Source organism: Anopheles darlingi, chromosome 2 (assembly GCF_943734745.1).
Source record: "Anopheles darlingi chromosome 2, idAnoDarlMG_H_01, whole genome shotgun sequence".
Taxonomy (NCBI): Eukaryota; Metazoa; Arthropoda; class Insecta; order Diptera; family Culicidae; genus Anopheles; species Anopheles darlingi.
In genome coordinates this window covers 55,288-75,394 of record NC_064874.1, presented here as the reverse complement: position 1 = coordinate 75,394, position 20,107 = coordinate 55,288, and the positions used below count along the sequence as shown (strand labels likewise).

General features: G+C 43.0%; 1 protein-coding gene across 9 annotated transcripts; it reads left to right on the top strand.

Moving 5' to 3' along the window:
* The first annotated feature begins 334 nt into the window (after positions 1-334).
* Positions 335-19,223, top strand: LOC125948463 (monocarboxylate transporter 13). Of its 9 annotated transcripts, XM_049674572.1 has the most exons (12): positions 5,069-5,189; positions 8,787-8,863; positions 9,021-9,169; positions 14,277-14,401; positions 14,465-15,010; positions 15,107-15,528; positions 15,609-15,814; positions 16,570-16,801; positions 16,869-17,047; positions 17,125-17,347; positions 17,412-17,643; positions 17,712-19,223. In XM_049674572.1, exons 3-12 carry the CDS (start codon positions 9,146-9,148, stop codon positions 17,977-17,979), a joined length of 2,457 nt encoding a protein of 818 aa, XP_049530529.1. In that variant the 5' UTR covers positions 5,069-5,189; positions 8,787-8,863; positions 9,021-9,145; the 3' UTR covers positions 17,980-19,223. The 9 variants fall into 9 exon arrangements, with proteins under 9 accessions (XP_049530522.1, XP_049530523.1, XP_049530529.1 ...); XM_049674565.1 differs by lacking the exons at positions 5,069-5,189; positions 8,787-8,863; positions 9,021-9,169 and adding exons at positions 335-469; positions 1,295-1,692; XM_049674566.1 differs by lacking the exons at positions 5,069-5,189; positions 8,787-8,863; positions 9,021-9,169 and adding exons at positions 336-469; positions 1,295-1,692 and having other exon boundaries at positions 15,609-15,736.
* The last annotated feature ends 884 nt before the right edge of the window (positions 19,224-20,107 follow it).

Genomic DNA, 20,107 nt, shown 5'->3' with positions numbered 1-20,107 from the left:
TCATTTGCTGGCCAGATCGACGCAATCATCTAGCACGATACAGGCACGTTTGGCCGAAATGTCGCAACAGGCTCTAAAGATTTGGTACAGTACTGTTACTAGTGTTGTCGTTTGCTCAAGTTTCTGTGGCCTTCTAATCCCTTTAATCGCCCCCAGCGGCGGTCTCAATAAAATTATTGCCGCTGAATCGGTGTTCGGGGTTCGCTGTACGCACCGTGTGCTGTTTGATATCAGTATCAGTAGCTATCGAAACATGAGATATCCGTCATGTAGCGAGAAAGTAAGAAAAAGAATACCAAAACAGAACCCGCCAGCACATTCTCCAGGTGTTTCGCGCTGGCTTGTAGGCTGATAATTAAGGGAGCAGATTGAAGTAGTCAAATAATTGGCCTGGTGTGATGTGCGTGGCTCTCTGGGCCTAAAACTGTGGTCTAACGGTATCAGGTAGCAGCCTCGGGCATTGGTTAAGGTAAGATTTATATTCGCGTCCAATAACAAACTTAGTATAACAAACTCGTTGTTCTCAATACGGGGCTCCTTCATATGCGGTACTTTTCGCTAAGCTGCGCTATTGCACTGAAACCGTAACACAAGTGAGTACGGCAGACCCTGGCCATTAAAAGAGGCACGAAAATATTGTTGGTGTACAGTGAAGGATAATCGATTGAGTTCTTTTTGTCGTATCGGCAATGCACGTCCGCTGTTAAAGAATTCTTCAACTTAACATTAAGCAGTGAAACAAAAAATAACTTCTATCACATCGTGCTTCAAGTGTGACGGCTTCATCTATTACCTTTTAAGTAGTTACAAAAGTTTCAACAGTCAGTGCAAATCTATTTAATACGCTAGCACGTGTCAGCCCACGGTTTGGTGGAGCGGAATCGATCTTTTAGACCGCAATCATTTATTGATGGCAGAGGCCGAAACATGGGCTTCAAGTGCACCTGCTCCAGCTATAAGGAAGCCTCACTCTCGCTGTGCAAACATTGGTGGCGCATAATTTTCATCGGCGCATAATTCGTATCACCGTGTCCTGTTGAGAGTGCGTTTAAAGGTGTGTTTGTGCACAACCATGTCAAACCCAAACCCCTCTGTATTGGTGCGCCTATTGCTGCCGATGGTGTGAAGGCTCCCCAGGATTGAATGCTTTTAAGACGGCGGCAGCCCTTTTTGCTTCCGTGCACTTACAGCTGTACTCCGATGGTCGTTGGGTGGTTGGACCAGGCGGACTACTGTGTAATAATGATTCGTTTTTTGCCATTTCTAACCCCACGCATTGGGGACACGCTTCCAGGACTGTCGTGTAGCTTGAGAAAAAGTGTTTAGCGTTTATGCAAATTGTGTTATAAAACATTCAGTGAAAAGTTCTCAGTGAAATTACCACCTTGAGCAACCGAAATGTGCCCATCGCAATAGGCTATGTTTCCCTCTATGTGTACTGCACAATAGCAGCACAGCAGGAAGAGCAGGAACGAACATAAGAAGGGAGGTGAACGCACATACCGTGCGCTCTAAAGTGGACACAAGGCGCCAGGATCGCCGCGAGACGCCTATAGAGTGTGTGTACAAGAAAAGAGGAAAATGGGTCAAGCTGCGAGCCAGGAGGATGCAGAACAGGATGGACAGCCAGCGGAGGCAGAGGACGAAGACGACGGAGGAATCATCCCGATGCGCTCCGACCGCTTTCTCGTGGTAAGCGAACCGTATTCATTCATAAGTTGAATCGTGAATGTGTTTCTTTTATTTTACTTCGTTCTATCGGTACCGTATTTCGTCCTACCTACGCCTGGTGACCCAAACACTCCCGATTGAGCGACAAGCACGTTGCGTTTTTTTTTCGCGTCAACACGCCACTACTATTGTTTGGTCCATGCTCGACTCGTCTAGTTATGTCTAGTTAGCAACAGAAATCAAAATGAAAGCAATATGCTACAAATAAATAGGATACCAAACGCATTCATTTTGTTCAATCTTGCTCTTTAATTAAAGATAAGATTGATCTATTGGTCAATGCTTACCACATTTGTTAATAACCTTAATAAAAAGCAGAAAGAGACCATATTTCGGACACTCTTTTATGCGAAGCGCTCTCTTTTATGCGTAGCGCATATTAAACAGCAATGCGATGGCTCGTCCGAACTGTTGGAATATTACTATCGTCACATGCTTGTTGCATGTCCGTTGCTTCAGGTTTCTCTCGCTCAAAGCAAGAGCGACACACGAGACGCGGCACGCGGTCCACAAGCAACAGATATCAATCGCAACATAAATATGCGTGGTTACATGATGGTTGCCGCTAGAGAAAAGATTGAAATGAAATGAAATCCAAATTTACCATAACCGAGGCTCGTAAGCAGTAATATGAAAACAATTTGAGTAAAATAAGTTAAAAAAATAAATCAAATATATTGTTTATCTATGGAAAGGCCGCTAACATTTAATTCTTTGAGTTTTTGATTTTATAAAGAAAAGACTAACTGCGTTTTTCAATCTTTCGGTCACAATCTATAATCTGTAATCTTGTACATTCAATGCACGGCGAAGAGAGTATTTTAAATCTTTTTTCGATGCCGTTGAATAATTGGGGAACTTGGGCTTGTCACAGCCATTCGATCATTGAATGACGTCGAATCAGTAGTCTACGGATCCCATGCACCCTAATGAGCTGACCAAATATTTTTTAAAATGTACAACACATGTCGAAACTGTATACGTTTGCTTACATTTGGAGCAAGCAATCCCCCTTTATAGGAAGTTTTCGCTACTAAATTTCGACACTTTGCACCTCGTTGTCAGTGCCATACATCATTGAGCCTTGGCCAATTTCCGATCGTGCAAAGTGAAAATTCGGATTGATGTGATTGATGGAAGGTGATAAGTTGTATATTTTTACACGTGATAAGATGCTCGATCGTCATTGAATGCAATGTGCGTAGAGGCTCGATATCGTCTACTTAAGATATCCGCAAAGGTATGCATAATCTTAGCACTTATCGAAATGTAAAGAGTCCTGTTTATCTTCTCAATTCATGCTCAAATGGTTTGGTTCGACTGTTGCCTTAAAAACCGTCCAAACAACCGTTATTGTTGGCATTTTTAATAGACTATGCAGGGGCTTGCTCAACACATACGTTTTTCGATCTTGCACAGGTTACTGTAAAGTAAATATTGAATGTCGCTTGTTGCGAATTCCATAGGGATCGAACGACGAGTTTATGTTTATTTAGCACATTAAAGTAAACCTATAATAGCAGTATAATACAGTGTACTAAAATCAAACTCTCCATCACGACCATGATGGTTCTTCATGCACTATATGGCGGTTTATAATTGCGCAATAATTCTGCAGCACTTGGCTCCTGTACAAACAGCTTGCTAGGGCTGTTACTATTTGAAATTGGAAACAAATATTTCGATTAGCGATTCCATTTCGCATACCATCGCGGATCTAGATTTTTATTGTTTATGCTTCTGATCACACGCGAGAGATCCATATTGTTACTCGTTCTGTTCCCATTTTTATATAAGTAAGTGACGTAGACTTCTGGAGCGTATAGCTGATCACTAGATGTTGCGATAGGCGGTTGCCATTGGCGTTGTGTAGATTGTCGATATTTAGATCGAATAATGTTTATTTATATCATTAGCTTGCGATGACGATTTTTATCGTCAGGTGCTCTTACGTGGTGCTTCTCAAATGTATTTAACTTTGTTGGCAATGTGATGGAATGTGATGGAGTGTGTGATCTATACGAGCTGTGCCTTGTAAGAATGTACATGCACCATGGTAAGCGCATACATGTAATAAGGTGAGCAGTTGTAATCTTATATAAATCTATATTTATTTGCATACGATTGAACACAATTGCAGGTTGCACAATTTTATAGGATCTTTGGACGATTGAGGCTTGCTAAATAATCTTACAATATTTTTAATGTTGAACTAATGTTATTGGTTTAAAATAGAATATTTATTTTCTTCTCGGGCATCGCGCGATTGTCTAGATTTATCACTCATCAATCATGTGCCGTAGATCATCCCGAGCTAATCGCTTGACATGATTAACACTTATTAGCTATCAGAATCTGCCTAAAAGCAGCCAACACTAGCTTTAACCCAAAAAGGATGGTTCGTTGATCAGCGGTATAATGTTGTTCTTCCAAACGAGTGACTCATCGTCGCTATGTTCAAATATTTAAAAATTGATTGTCTGGCGCCTATACAGACCGCTATCTGAGTACTTTCGAGGAGGGATGTGTTTTAGGAACTAGCTAGCTAGCTCGAACTTAAAGAAATCATGCGTTTCTCAATAGGCCACTGAAAGGTTTCGAGAAATCTGTGAGCATTTGATGAGAATTCTGTGAGCATTTCATTTAATGTTCTTGCTACACCAGAGCCACAATGACGGTCGCGATGTTTTGCCGGTCGTCTTGTCTATGCTATTAGTTGTCAACAGTGCTAGCGCCGTGCCATGGCCGCGTCCAGGCCCATTTGGTGTGTATCGAGAGCAGAACATGTTGTGTTCACACGAAGCGAGGATGGTGTAGTTTCATATTGTGAGGGTGGGTTTTTGTTATTTTTACTCAAACCACCATCTGGCTAGAAGAGAGAGAAACATAGCAAAACAAAGAGAGAGAGAGAGAGAGAGAGATAGAGAGAGAGAGAAAGAGAGAGAGAGAGAGAGAGAGAGAGAGAGAGAGAGAGAGAGAGAGAGAGAGAGAGAGAGAGAGAGAGAGAGAGAGAGAGAGAGAGAGAGAGAGAGAGAGAGAGAGAGAGAGAGAGAGAGAGAGAAGGAAGTGGACCACTACTGTGGCGCGTTGTTCTGAGTATCCGCGACGACTACCAAAGGCTGTGCTATGATGATGATGATGATGCTGATGACGCTGATGACGGTTTCATTGCCAACCGCTTCACCCTCATTCCACAAGCAACAGCAACGCAAACACATGTGCACTTACGGTCCGCTATAGCGAGTATCTCTGACACATACACTAACTCACACAACCGCGCAACGAGTTACTACCTTCCTCCCTTCGATCACGCACTGACGACCTACGGCGAAGCTTTGCTCGAGTCGACGGAGACAGTGAGTTTTCCGCGAAATCAGTTTTCCGTGCGCCGTTCGTCGTGATCGTCGTGCCTAAAGAAATCCCTTCGGCTGCCACCGAGTTGTGCAGCAACGCGGGAGGTACTATCGTTTGCTAGTCTATTCTCCATTGCTCTTAGGAAGTGCTTAGTGACCGTGTAAAGGGGACAATTGTTAATATAAGACCGTTTTTGCAGTTCACAGAGCTCCGTAGCTACATTGCGAGTGCGTTGCGCAGTTAGAATACAGCCGACAACTTCTAATGTGGTTTAAACATATCGATCGATTCCGGTTGTGCACGTTTGCATTGGCTATTGTCGTCGTTGTCGCCGCCGTCGTAGTATGCTTGAGACTTTCAGTAGTGAACTACTAGGCAAGGGCCTTACTGTTTTAATCCGCTTGGTTAGCGAAGCACATTCCACCGAACACGATGCGTTGCGGGAATGTTATACGATGGCTCCCGCCGTAACGCTCCGACAGTAACCGTCATCTTTGTCTCTTTGTTATCCTTCGTATTGGATTGATTGGCCACAAAGAGTGTCGCATGGGGGTGTCTTTGCTGCGTGCGAGTAATACCGTTTTTTTTTTCGTAGATCACTGCTTTATATGATGCTTTATAGCCGTAAAGCAGCAGGCGGTATTCATTTTCATATAGCACTTGTATTACGATCATTATTTCACTGGTGTCTGTCAGATTCTTGTTTTTTTCTATAAAAACGTGAATCACACGGTCGCACACGGCACATATTGCTCGTGATCATGGGTGTAATTGGTAGCTAGGGTCAGATGCGCGTATCACCAAAGAGAAAAGTGGATAAAAAAAGAATCTTTCTCAGTGGGGAAACGTTGGCGCGGATTATCTTGCGCAAGTAATCGCGAGAGCAGATCGTCCTGCTCCGGCAAGTCCCGTAGGATGGTAATCGAGCGGTAGAAGCGTTAGTAAAGAATGAGCTGGTATAAGTAGATCCCACTGGCGCATGCTGTCATTCTGCGCAAAATGCGAGAATTTTAATGATCGCTTCTTGGATATGAGCGACCCTTACGGAGCGAGCTGAACCTGCGAACCACAAAAACTCAGACACGCTGTTTCTTCAAGTCATAGGTTATTATCTCTGTATCACAAAGGCTTGCTGGGTCATAATTCCACGACCAGTATGTGACGAAGAGAGTACTACTTTTTGTTCAAATGACGTGACACTCTATCTGAACACAAACAAACGGAATGGCTCGGCTACTCCGAGCATCACGCGCTCTTGTGGGTTGCTCATCGCCCAGTCTACACGCATACATTCGGCGACGATCAGCTGTTCGGTGTTGAACTCAACCCCCGTTTTGCTGTGGCGCACGCTCTCAATCTGTATAACGAAATCAAACCGGGCGCGTCACAACAGACATGTGTGATGCGTGGCGTGGCCTAATTATTCGCTCCCGCGGCGACACACGCTGCCGCTAGCGATCGGCTAATGATTATCATTCAAAAATCATTTTGAAACTCACGCCAACGACAATGACGAAGACTCTATGGTGTGTTACACACATGGCTAGCGAAAATTGGCGCAATGGATTCCTTTGTTGCTGTTCGATTATGAAGCATTTGATCCACATTTGTATCGTCTGTTTCATTCGTTTCGTTGACACCGTTCTTTCAGCGAGCTTGCTCAAACGACAGATTGAAAACACCCCTTTTGATCCTTTTAAGGTCAGCCAGGATCCCGACCGCATTTGTTCTTTGTGCTTCGTTGTTCCAAAATGCCCGCGAAAAAAGAAGATCTCCGCTTGTGTATCAATTAGCCTGGTTCAACTGACATTCATCTGGCGTACTTTTTCAGTCTAATCGCACCCCAGAATGTAACAATGGGCGGTTAGGCTTGTTTGTTTTGCCATGTGCACACGGAAACAAACCAGAACTAAACGTTTCGCCTGCACGGGGCGGTAACGGTAGAACGACTGCCTGGTTGGTTTTGCGCTCCTGGCCGCGCTGATCAAGATCGCGCGTAACTGAATTGATAAGTAGCCAAATTGACCAAATTGCCAAATTTGATTTCCTTTAAACCTTAATACACTAGCTATTCAAACTACCCGACAAGTATAAAACTCCAGTTGACTAAGTTTAGCAGCCATTCAACCTGGAACACCTTAAACAACGTCACAACGGGGAGTTCCCTTGTGCTGTGTCGGCAGGTGTGTAACAATTATACTACTGCGCTATTAATCGTTTCCCGGACTACTTGCGAAGAGCATTTGTAGGCGTACTTTTATGAAAGGACGTTAGGTAACCCACTCTCTCTGGCAGGGTTTATTTGTTGGAAGGTAGGACAGTTCAACAGCCCTTGAGCGAAGGATGTACATTTCTGTATTCTGTGGTTGATAAAATAGAATTTACTTATCTGGTTTTTTTCCGCGCGAGAGATAGTCGTAGGAATCTGCAGCGTAAGTAACATTGAAAATAGGTCCAAGACATCATAAATTACTAAATCCCTTCGAGTTTACTATACCAAGAAACTGCAGCATGACTATCGACGGTCACCATACGAAGGTTACCTGTAAACCGGTCTCCCTACCATGTTGTATGAGGGCTATTGAATATGCAGGCTCCATGGAAGGTTAAAAGCTGCTCCGAGACTGTATGAGTCTTAGGCCACTCGAATGTCGTCGTGTATTGTGTTCTCCTTCATGAATGGCGTGCGATTGGCGGTTTTCATCGGGCGATCGACGGTCGCGTGTGCCTCGGAATAGTAAACACATGCTTTCCAACCAAGCTCTGACTGCAGTTGGTTGTAAAACGTGGTCGTGAGCGGGTAAAATCAGTTCTAACGGTTTGGCTCTTAATGTCGTGGAATCGCCATTGAAAAATCACCTGTGCCAAGGCCCATTCTCGTTTTCTATCCCGTCTTCTCACGTACATCCGTACTGCTCATCGTTACAACAACGGCCGAACACCACGATAACTTCTGCCCATATTTCAAGCAGTGATCATTCATAGACAGACAGTTGAATGGGGTTGGCGCGGGTAAGATTGCGCGATAGGGTAAGACAAGTGGTCGCTTGAAGTTGTTTACTACCTCACTATGAGTATGCTACGTTGGTGCAGAAGCCCGCGACGGGCGAAAGAAGCGTTTATCAGTCATAGTAACGTGTGCTTAGGTTGGTGGTTCAGTGGAAGTCGTCACCGTTGGCCGCGTGGTAGACAGTGATAAGATATGGCTTATAATTATGTCATTAAAGCTTGAGGGTGGTAAACTACGTTGCTACACCCCGGCTGGTCGATAATATACGGTGATAGCGTTAATGAGAAAACCCTTCTGCAATCCCAGCTACATTTACCACGTTGTTGGTGACGACCATGAAACCGAACATAGAAAGAAATTATTTTTGGAATCCTATTTTGGAACTGATCGAAGAGAGATCTAGGTTTGACGATCGTCATGTGATCATTTAAACTATGTGTATACCTGATGGTCAAGTGCAAAGTAAACGTCCGTCATGAAAATGAGTAATGCAAATATGTGTTTGTTTTGAGAGGCGCATTTTCTTTTGATTTACACTTTTAAGGAAATCGACTTATCTGGACAATCTCGTACCACCATCAAGTCCAAGGTAGTCAAGGCGCTATTACCGCTCCCCATTCTGTGTCATGGCTAAATCTCTACATCATCAGGGCGTTCTGTAATGATTTATTCACGTCTGTCGTATTTCCAGTGCGTTGTGATTTAAAAAATTGTGACTAATAAGTGTACAATGATCAACAGTTAATCAACAGCAATCTGCGAGAGAAGGTGTGTCAGCAAAAAATAGACTGGCCACTCTATTGGTCTCTAGTGTCCACTGTAGTCAGAATTTACAAACGGTTGGCAACACAGTGCATGATAGAGGGCGCATTACAGTGTAACACGAATTATAGCACGTTTGTAAATTCGGCGCTCCCTCCAACAGTTAAAGCTGCTATCTGTCGTTAAAGTAATCATCGGGGAATAAATTCCGTGTGATCGAAGCGTTGAAGTACGTTAGCGAGGCTTCAGTAGTGCTACCATCCCTGATACCACCCTACAACTGCTACCATGGCCAGTAAAAAGACTCGACGGGTATGTTATTTTTAATGTGTGTGTTTTCCGTTCATACTTCAATAATCTTAAACCACTCGGTAATAGTGTATCGTAGTTTGTTATTCTCGACTCCACTGCTGCAAGATTGCCCACTTCAATTGAAGTGTTCTCCAAGGATTGCACTCGGTATTTCCTGTTAAGCGGAGCTACTCAGGTTCAAATTGCTGATGCCTTACCCTTCTAGTCTGGAGCGATGTCTGCTGCTGATGCATACCATCAGTAGTGTGGAAACTGAAAGGAAAGGAAACCTCTATAGCAAACGAAACTCCTACCAGCGTAATGCAACGTTGCTAACATTGACCTGAATTTGACGGGTTGCGTTGTTCACGGAACGTTGACGGTAAAGCTGCATCGACGGCTGCAAACCATCATGCTACGGCATTCCGCGTTGGCCTTGACAGAGCCATACCATGCAGAGCGTTTCGATTGCCAGCATCTGGAATGGCGTTGGAGTCTTGTTGATGTCTCCTTTCGATAGTTCCAGTTCGCTTTTGAATACTATACGCGTGGGTTTAGATAACGGAAAAGTTAAACTATGGCGTATAAACTATGGTTATTCCGCTCTGTACTCTCATCTTGATAGGTTAAGCTGTTTCGATTATGTTCATTAATATAAACCGGGAATAATGATGCTGTTGGATGCAAACGTGAAATCCAAGATGCTTACGAATGTCGACAGCTAGGCGCGATAAGCCCTCTTCAAATATGTCACTACCCAACTGGAAAGCCGGTGGTTCATATCAATTAAATATTTTCCACTCGAAACTTATCACTATTGTACACACAAGACTGCGAGATAAGGAGCCATCTTCAGCAACTACACACAACTACATCTTACCGATACATAATCCTTGAAGGAATCGAAAATTTGGGAACCAGCTTTGGCATCACGCTCCAAACGAACCTTGGACGATGGGTCATTGGAAACCGCGTGTCTGCTGGACACAAAGACGATGAATCGACTCCTCGTGTCGGTTTGTGCTGATACCAGTTGTCGGGTTAGAGTACCAGAATGGGTGATCTTGTCACTGTTCTGGTATGTTATATGTAGTGGTGCTCTTCTAACCCATCCTCATATGTTGATATATCTGATCGAACAATGGACCCGGTCATCGGCAGCTCTACTGACGACATCGATGACGCCCGATTGGCTTGCAGCGCGAAGGGTCCTATCAGCTAACAGCTGGATTGGCCTCTCACGCCAACATAACGGACAATCTCTACCAAAGTGAGAGATAGAGAGCTCGTGCACCAACACACAACTAGCTCGAGCTCGGCCGTTTAATTGGCTTTAAAATAATTTCCAGTATGAAAAGTCCGCCATTCTGCAACAGTCCGTCCTGAACGCATCGCCCGATGCCCGTCACTTACGGTCTCCTTTACATAGCGCATACAAGTGTGAAGCTGTTTGGAAGAGCATTGAAGTGAAGTAGAAGGCTGAGTACCGGGTGTCGATTCCACCCTTACTGAACACATTAGTGGAGGCACATTGTTACAATCGTTAGTGATTAAAGTGCATGACCGACTTGACTCTGTCGCAGGATTGGGCCTTTGCAAGTGATTTTTGCCGGCGTTCATTAAGAGTAACTGATTCGTACATCAATCATGGCAAACAAAGCGGCAAACAAAACCACGGTGAGCACGATTTATATTTCATCACAACGATTTTTGGTTTGGAGTTGAAGAGAACCAGGAATGATGTGCGAAGCAACTACGTCTTATCAGTGATGTGTGAAGTTTGGTTCCTGTTCCTTCAATTTCACACATGCAGTCAAACAATTCGTCATGTATTCGGTTTGATTAAGGTTGATTGAATTAATTAATGTGCGTTTGGATGTATAATGTTGGACGTCTTGATATTTCAAAACGGAAATTTCAACGAATGCTGCATGCGTCATATATTTTTTCAAATACTACACCCTACGGTGCTTTTGTAAAATTGATTGATATACAGTTTTGCTTCGGGCTCCGTCTTTCACGGCATGTTTGTGAATTTGACTTTTTTAAATTTGCCAATCAAATTACAGTGACCATGTAGAATTTTCTTTCCTCCCTAAATCATAGTCCAAAGCGAACGGAGCCACAAAAGAATTAGCAGCATTGAGTGTTGTGCTCGGACAATTGTGATAACGACAACAGCAGCCAATAATAAAAGACACATTAGCAAGTGGGCAATACCTTATGACAGGTTACAAAATGGATCACACATTATTCCTTCCCTTTCCAATATCTTATCGGCATCGAGTGGCCGCCGGGTGGAAAAGGGAGGATTCGCGGAGCCCGCCAGATAATCTGTCCACGATGAATGGTCCCCAACACCTTCTTCTACAAGGTAACCGGTTGTCAAGTGTACCCTCCTTCTACGAGTTACATCGGGTTCGCTTGCTGTTCCCCCGCTATCCTTTATAAAAGAGCCGATAATTGCTCACACGTGATGGGGTGCTACAAACTCGCGGATGGCGATAGTCCATGCTGAAATGACAATTTATTTTCTACCTTTTTTCTTGGTTTCTCTGTTCATTCCATCATAGTGGTTTCTGATGACCAACAGTGCATATGATATGATCTGACGTATGGTTGTTACGTTAGCTCCTACAGATGTGGAGCTAGAGTTTTCTGATTCAACGAGTGACCATGCCATTGCATTTTTCTAGTAAATTGGATGGAAAATTAATGTTGTAACTCATCAGTTCCGTTACTGTGAGCAGCGATACGAACGAATGTTGATGAAATTGCCTTTGCAGAGTGCACAACGAGTATAATGTCGTGATGTGAGCTATCCAACACTAGATGATGCTGGCAAAATGGCTAAAGATCTGTCTCGACAGTGAAGATACTTTCCAATCTTTTGCACATAGCTTTCGATGACCATCAGTAGATGATTGCAAATAATCATTTCATATGTGTTTTTTTAACATCAATACTAGGAAAAATTCGATCATGTTGTGGCTTATGGATATGCTTCCATTTATGGACGCTAAACGCAATCTGAATGCAATCCTTTAGAACACTTATTGCTTTGTACATCTATAGTACAGTTTTATCATATCTATCAAAAGTATTCTTGTGTGTGTGTGTGTGTGTGTGTGTGTGTGTGTGTGTGTGTGTGTGTGTGTGTGTGTGTGTGTGTGTGTGTGTGTGTGTGTGTGTGTGTGTGTGTGTGTGTGAGAGAGAGATTCATGGCAGCAATCGGTAAAGGATGCGAAACGTGTTTTTATTTTTACTTTATATTTTCCTTGCTATGAGCCTCACTTCGTATTTCTTTATCGAAATACGGCCACTACGTTGCCCATCTGTCAAACGTTTCCGGCTGTTAGTCTGGCATTATCTGCTCGAGTTCAGTGGGAATGACTCATGTACTCTACCAACTAAAAAATTGAACGCGCTAAAACATCGTCTAGGCCAACATCAATCGAAAAAAAATATTTTCGTATATATTGTTATATGTGAAACTGCATTCAGACAGAAACAATGTAGAATGCTGGACAAAGGGAATTATGTTGATCATCCTTTATAATCACACATGATGGAACTTGAACTATGCTGGAAGTGCATGAGCAACAGCAGGTCTGTTTTTTTACATATACAAAGACGGACGAAGCGTCTGTTGCCATTGGAACTATTTACTGCTCGGTGATATGGGAACTGATATCATCAACCATCACATAGACGAGCGTGCGTTTGAGTTCCAGTTCGTACATTGTGGGGTTTCATTTGGAAGGCCCTTGCACATTGCTTTAACAGAAAACTATGCCATAGAACTAGAATCAGAATCTTTTTGGTAATATAAATAAAAGTGGCCAATTCTAACCAAAACTAAAGTAAACTGCATTCATAGCACCTCCGTCAGCATCTGTGACGACTCATCCTTTAGCTGAAATAGACCACTTTAAAGCAGTAGTAATGATGTAACGTTTCGGCTAGACCACCTGTTGCCGATTCTGCAGAGCTAGAGTAAATCTCTCATACGAGGACGGAAGAGAGGAGGATTGGCAATGTGTCACAATGCCACTAAACCCGGATAACGGCGGAGAAACGGCCCCTCCCAGCTGCGCTCTAGTCGTTTCCTTTCCGCTTCTATTCCCGTTTTCCTGTCCACATCCTTCCTCTGGTTTTGGCATATATTTCGATGAGAGATTTGTTTGTCTAAAAATAAATGTCGCGACAATGGTGGTGAGCATGCTTATCAAGACCATGCAACCTCATGCTCTTGTTGCTGTTCCTGCTATACCTTTCACCACAACTATACCAGTCGCGTGCCATCTCGATCCTCTCCACAACTGAAACCAATGAGTACCAGCGTCATCATAATCATAGCAATAACGATAGCTCCTATTGCTTATTAGGTCCTTACTGTGGATTGCATGGACTTGCGCTCGTTAATACACAGCAGAGATTGAATGTGTGTGTTTTCGCGATTTGACAATAATTACCACAAAAAGCTTTTCAATCAGCACAATAATCCATGACTTTTCAACACAGGCTATGTTATATTGCTCGTGGAAACAATTGGCAACTCTATCAATTATGACGACTTCTCGTGGACGAACCAAAGCCGCCATGCAAAGTATCATGGTCATGAAGAAGAATCATGGTTGCATAACGTCCCATAATCGTTCAAGAAGCGTGCTCCAACGCTTATTCTAATCAAGCAACAATAAAGCAGACAAACAGAGACAAACGTGAGAGATGCACGCACTAAAGAAGGACCCGATCATTTGCAACGCAAAGTGGTTCAACGACTCAGCGTTTTGTGGGTCATTTATCGTCCAACGCTCCACACAAATTCATTAAAGCTGATTGCATCAATCACCAACAGTGGGACGCTGTTCGGTTAGAAGACTGTTAAAAGCGCTGTTTGCATAATTCGGTGGGGACGGATGCGAATGATTGATTGCCTCTGTCTCTCACTCGAAACGTTTCCTCTTCTTCGAGGTGATAAGACTCAGTGTTGTGTTTCGCTAAAACGCATTAGAAAACCTTTGCTTAGTTATGCTACTAACTTATTAGAATATTGCCCGCGACAACTGTTGTTTGAGTAACATGCGCTAATCGATTATTTTAAATATCTATTCTCTTTTCGTAGACTGATAGTGATATTGCTTGCGAGGAGGCAGCACGTTTAACGGCGGAGCAGCAGGAGGATCCGTCGCCAGAAGATGATGAAGCAGCATGCGAATATCATGATATGCCACCGCCTCCCGACGGCGGGTAAGTTCTCATCTGAGTTGCGAACCAAAACTAACTTATTTTAACACGAATCTTTCGATGTAGGTATGGCTGGGTTATCGTGTTCGCATCCTTTATGTGCAACATGATCGTCGATGGTATCGCGTACACGTTCGGTGTATTTCTGAACGAGTTCGTAGTGTATTTTGGAGAAGGCAAGGGTACAGTGGCATGGGTTGGTAGCTTACTGAGTGGTATGTACCTGAGCGCGGGTCCCGTAGTATCTGCACTAGCGAATAAATTCGGTTGCCGTGCGGTGTGTATAGCTGGAAGTATCATATCGGCCTCCGCGTTTGCTCTCAGTACACTTAGTACCTCGGTAACGATGCTAATGCTCACATATGGTGTGATGGGAGGCATTGGGTTCGGATTAATCTATCTGCCTGCGGTTGTTGCCGTCGGATACTACTTCGAAACTAAGCGTTCATTGGCCACCGGTATTGCAGTGTGTGGTTCTGGGTTTGGTACATTCGCCTTTGCACCACTAGCAAATATGCTACTAGCAAACTTTGACTGGAAAAACTCAAACCTCATCTTGGCCGGGCTGATTCTGAATTGTGCCATCTTTGGCGCCATGATGCGCCCACTGACGTAAGTTGATCTGATAGGTGTGATAACAAACGATCGTATTAGAATGGTTGATCGAACTCTCTTTCTCTCTTTTTCTCTACATTTCCTCGATTATAGCTACCCGAAAGAGGATAAGGTAAAACCCTTGATGCAGCGCATGTACGAAGAGAAACGCCTTCAAATGGAGCGGGGATCGATTGGTGGATCCTACTTCATGGTACAGCTGCCCGATGGTACGATGGAGAAAAGACTGAAAGCCCCCCTAAACGCGGATCCGGGTGTACACTCGAGCCTGGCCCTGGATCAGCTCGCACAACAGGGCGGTATGCACCCCGTGGCCACGTTACCAACTATCTCGGAATTCAAAACACCGGAACAGAACGGAAGTAGCGGATCATCGTCAGAATCGAGCCAGATAGAAATGAAGAAACCATTGAACAAAAAACGTAACACCAACTCCGAATCGGATGCGACCGAATATGGGACTGACAATATGCCTCGCAATGCCTCGCAGCCTGCCTTTACTAGCCATCAATCAGGTAGGTGTAAGAAGACGGTGTAAAACCCGTATCATTCGCCTTCTAACGGCCGTGTTTGATGTTTTTTTTTCCTGTTTAAGGTATCCCTAAGAATGGATCCGTGCCGACCTTCGATCGCGTTCGGAAACATTCCACCGGCGAACGGTTTAAACCATCTCTGGCCGCCATAAAAGCGAGCTCGCGAGGTGATGTCGGTAGCAATGGTGATGTACGTAAATCTGCAACACAGCTCAGAAACTCACGAGGCTCTGTGAATGGCAGCAAGAATAATAATGCTGAGGAATTTGTTAGTAGCCAAATTTATTATTTTTTCCAAAAATTATGTTATGATCAGCCAATATGTAGGCGGGAAAGTGTACTGCTTTTCTACGTGTTAAAATGTGCGCAAAACGGTCAATTAGTTTCTACTAATGCTTTTGGTTTTGGCTGAATTTAATGTTGACGCAGTGGAAACTAATACATATGATTTCTGAACCCTTTTGCTCGCGAATTGTTGGACATGATTAGATCCAATATTTCAATTAATTAACACATAACTGGTAGCTGGCAAAGCATTTAGCATACCTTTTACAGTTGAACGTTACTCTGATTCGTTGGAAGCGGACTGCCTACTACACTAAAGCAAATTGAGTGGGAATTGAAACAATTAGTATGTTTATTTAAATTAGCTTAGAGTTGATAAAACCCTGGTTGGTGTAACATAGTAACATATTGGCGCTGTTTGGACTTATAGGGCCTACTTTTAGACGGTCACTACGCACTCATATTATTTTTGGAATTACAATGGATCATGTACGAAGTAGATGAACCAGCCGCTCCCAACTGAATCCATAAACCTCATTAAACTTGTTACAAATAGATCCTTTTAATAGTTTTGAATCTAATTTATAATTCTTCCGTTTTTTCCATAATTTCCATTCGTCGATTCTAGGTTTTCGCTTCGCACAACACTCAGAATTATATTAACCTAAGCTTTTCTAAACGAAAACACTTCTATAAGCTAAATGTCGTTCTACGACATTTTATTTCTATTTTACCCAGGATGATGCTAGCATGTTTACCTCGAAAGCTTCTCTGAAAGCGGACCGGTCAATAATGGTGCGACCGCTTTCTCGTAAGGATATCTTCTATTCTGGATCCGTTACTAATCTGAAAGAATACCAGAGTCAGAAATCACTCACCAACTACCGCAACTCTGTTGTTTCACTCACCAAATTCGAGAAGGAACATCGTAATGATGTGCGGGATGATGTGGAGAAAGGCCGAGAAGAGCGTAAGTGTTACATAGCAGTGATATGTGAAACTAGTTTTACCAATAGAATATGATCGTTTTCCAACAGAATACGATCTGTGCCCATGTCTGGCTTTACCGGACTCGTTCAAGAACGCCATTGCTGCCATGATGGATGTCAGTTTGCTACGCGATCCAGTCTTTATGATGATCGGTGTTTCGAACATATTCGGTATGGCTGGCCTATATGTCCCGTTTGTTTATCTAGTCGATGCTGCCGTCCTTGATGTGAGTAGCATTTGCCGTTCTATCTATTCGGGATAATCCGTTCCCTAGCTATATTGTGCTTCTTTTCGAAATCGCAGGGAATTGATCAAAATTCTGCCTCATTCCTAATCTCGATCATCGGTATCACGAACACCGTCGGAAGGATCGTGTGTGGTTACGTAGCTGATTTCCCTAAGGTGGACGCATTGTTCCTCAACAATATCTGCCTCGTGATATCCACGATAGCAGTTGCGTTGACACCATTCTGTAGTAGCTATGCTTCATACGTGGTAATGGCCATCGCATTCGGTATTGCAATTGGTAAGTCGTGCATAATAGTAAAACATTAGTGAGCAGTTAATTGAAAAAAAATCTTTTTTCTCAGCTGGCTACATCTCACTGACGTCAATTATTCTCGTGGATCTACTTGGTTTGGACAAATTGACGAATGCCTTTGGATTGCTGATTTTATTCCGCGGTGCAGCCACGATCGTTGGCTCACCTCTGGCGGGTGCCCTGTACGACGCAACTCAGTCGTATTCGATACCGTTCTTTGTCGCAGGAGGTCTATTTGCACTATCGGCAATTACTAGCTTCGCCGCACCAGCTATGCAGAGGTAAGTCAATGGCTTTCTCACAAAAACAAAAAGCTCAATGCATAAGCGATTTGCTCCTTTCCCTTTAGATTCCGTAAGCAAACGCACGCTCCGGTACATGTCGAGGTGCTAACTCCCATCGACGAAGAACCCTCGGAGGATCTGGCCGATGATGACCAACCGATTACGATGGTTCCAAAGATCATTCAAACTGCCCCGAGCCCGTCCACTGAACAACCCGTTACGTCCAACATTACATCCACCTCCACGATCAGTAACGATGATCGGAAGCACGCCAACGGCGGCAGTGTTAAGGATATGAATAAGGAAGTTAGCCAAATGGAGTCGGTAGTATAACGATGCCACAAGGCTAGTTATGTGCACAGATTAGCGAATGATGCAGCCGCCAGCCACGTGTCTCTACGAAGTCCATTAGTAGGCAAGCAGCTGGTCATAGAAATGCGATCGCTTAAACCTTCCTTTTCTTCATCTGCGTCATGATGTTCTTTTGCTTAGTGTTAGCTATTAGGATAGTGTGGTGGAGCTGCGTTCTGAATACGGAAGAGGGATGATTTACGGGAACAAAGGAGCGACAAAGGTTTCGGCTTCTTGTCTGTTTTAGGCATGGAGCATGGTGTAGATGTGCAAATTAATCAGTTGTATCGCTCCAAGTAATTTTCATTTCAAGTCAATGTCATTAGCTCTTAGATTTACAGCACCAAACATCTCTTAACGAGAAAATTGTTTTAATTATGTTATTTTTAATTGAAACAATTTAGCTATCACGAAACGTCGGCGACGATACGAGAACGAACAAATTGGCCAAGTAATGAAGTAAATGAAGCAAAAACAGAATTATTTGAATGCCACATGGTGTATAGACAGTCGACAGAATGGTTACAATAATGAAATGTGTCATAGTAAGATATAGGTAGGGGGTGGGATAGCGAGTGCTGAAATTATCCATCTGATTGGGATGCTGCTGCTGTTACTGCTAGCTTGATGGATCCTAAAATTCAGATAAAATATTGATGGCCATGTTACTATTTTACTTTATGCCTCGTTTTTGTTACTATAGTTTTAACCACTGTATGCTCTATACCAGAGAGCTTTTCCCTGAGATGTATCCTTTAGACCAGTGCACAGTCCTTTCTCTCAGTATATCTATAAAGCATGTTGTTTAAAAATTCTTCTAATTTTGTTGCTACTAAAAAAGTTTGCACCACAAACATTGGTCTTACATGATGCCTAGAAAGTCACAGTAAAGCACCGAAATGGGCTGGGGTAGTGAGAAAAAAATAGTGCTACTCGTGATCGTTTTGAACTCCTTTCTAGTGTAATCCTTCGAAGTAATAGTTCTGTAGCAGAACATACCAAACCAAGAAAGCTCAGTTCCGCTAGCTATCCAATAGTGGGTACTAAAAACAAGATTGTTATAACAAATGAGAAAACCGAAGCGAGGAACAGTATGAAATCGTGCGATCGATGACGATCAAATAAAAAGAAAGGATGCAAAGCAAACAAAGAACACACAAAACACATAATTAGTAATGATGTAAGCTGTGTAATAAAATGGAAAACAATTGAGTATTAACTTCTTATCAGTTGTAAATGGATGTGGAAACCACAGCAAAAGAAGGCGGCGAGATAGCTGAAACAGAACAAATGGTGTTTGTTGATAGAATTTTCAAATAAGATGCCGATATTGCATCCCTCGCTTGGAAAAGCTGATGTATGTGCAGTGGTTGCCTTTTACTACTTAGAATTGCGCCAACGATTGCAGCGTCCCATATATTAGCGCAGCAAGCCATGTTAGAATTGTGCCATTAGCATCGGAATGATAATGGACGAAAAGTAGAAATAAAAACTATAGAAAGATGAAAGGCTGTTGCTTCGTTACAAGAATTGTACTCGTATAGAGCTTTTGCTTTATTCTGCAGAGTGATTAAGGAATACACGCACATGGCAGCCAATATCAAGGAAAGGGAAACAGGCTGCACTTCCTTTTACGAATCTATTTCAGAGGTCGTTTAGTTGACGAAACAATTTGGGCAAACAAAGAGGATGAGTGTGAGCGTTGAAGGCCGGAATGAATCAGTGGAACAGGTTTCCAACGTTTATGTTGTTCGGTTTTTATAATATTTCAAAACAAAACACTGATTCCTACTGTTAATAAGACGTAAAATCCCATCACAAAACTTTACACTGAGTGTAACGTTTCATCATCAAAAATGAACGAGTCCCGTTTGACAAATTTTTCAATTGTAACATATCAAAATAATAACAAACACATTTTGGTGGAAGTTGTTGTAAGAACAGTTCACAATTTTATCATATTGTTTTCTTCTATTCGCAAAATGTATATTGCCCCGTTCTATCGGAAAACTATCTTATCGTTCGACTCGACGTAATGAATAATTGGTAGTAGTTTGGAAAATATTTTATACCATGTCTCACACGTGCTCGACCTCGATGCTCATGCTCA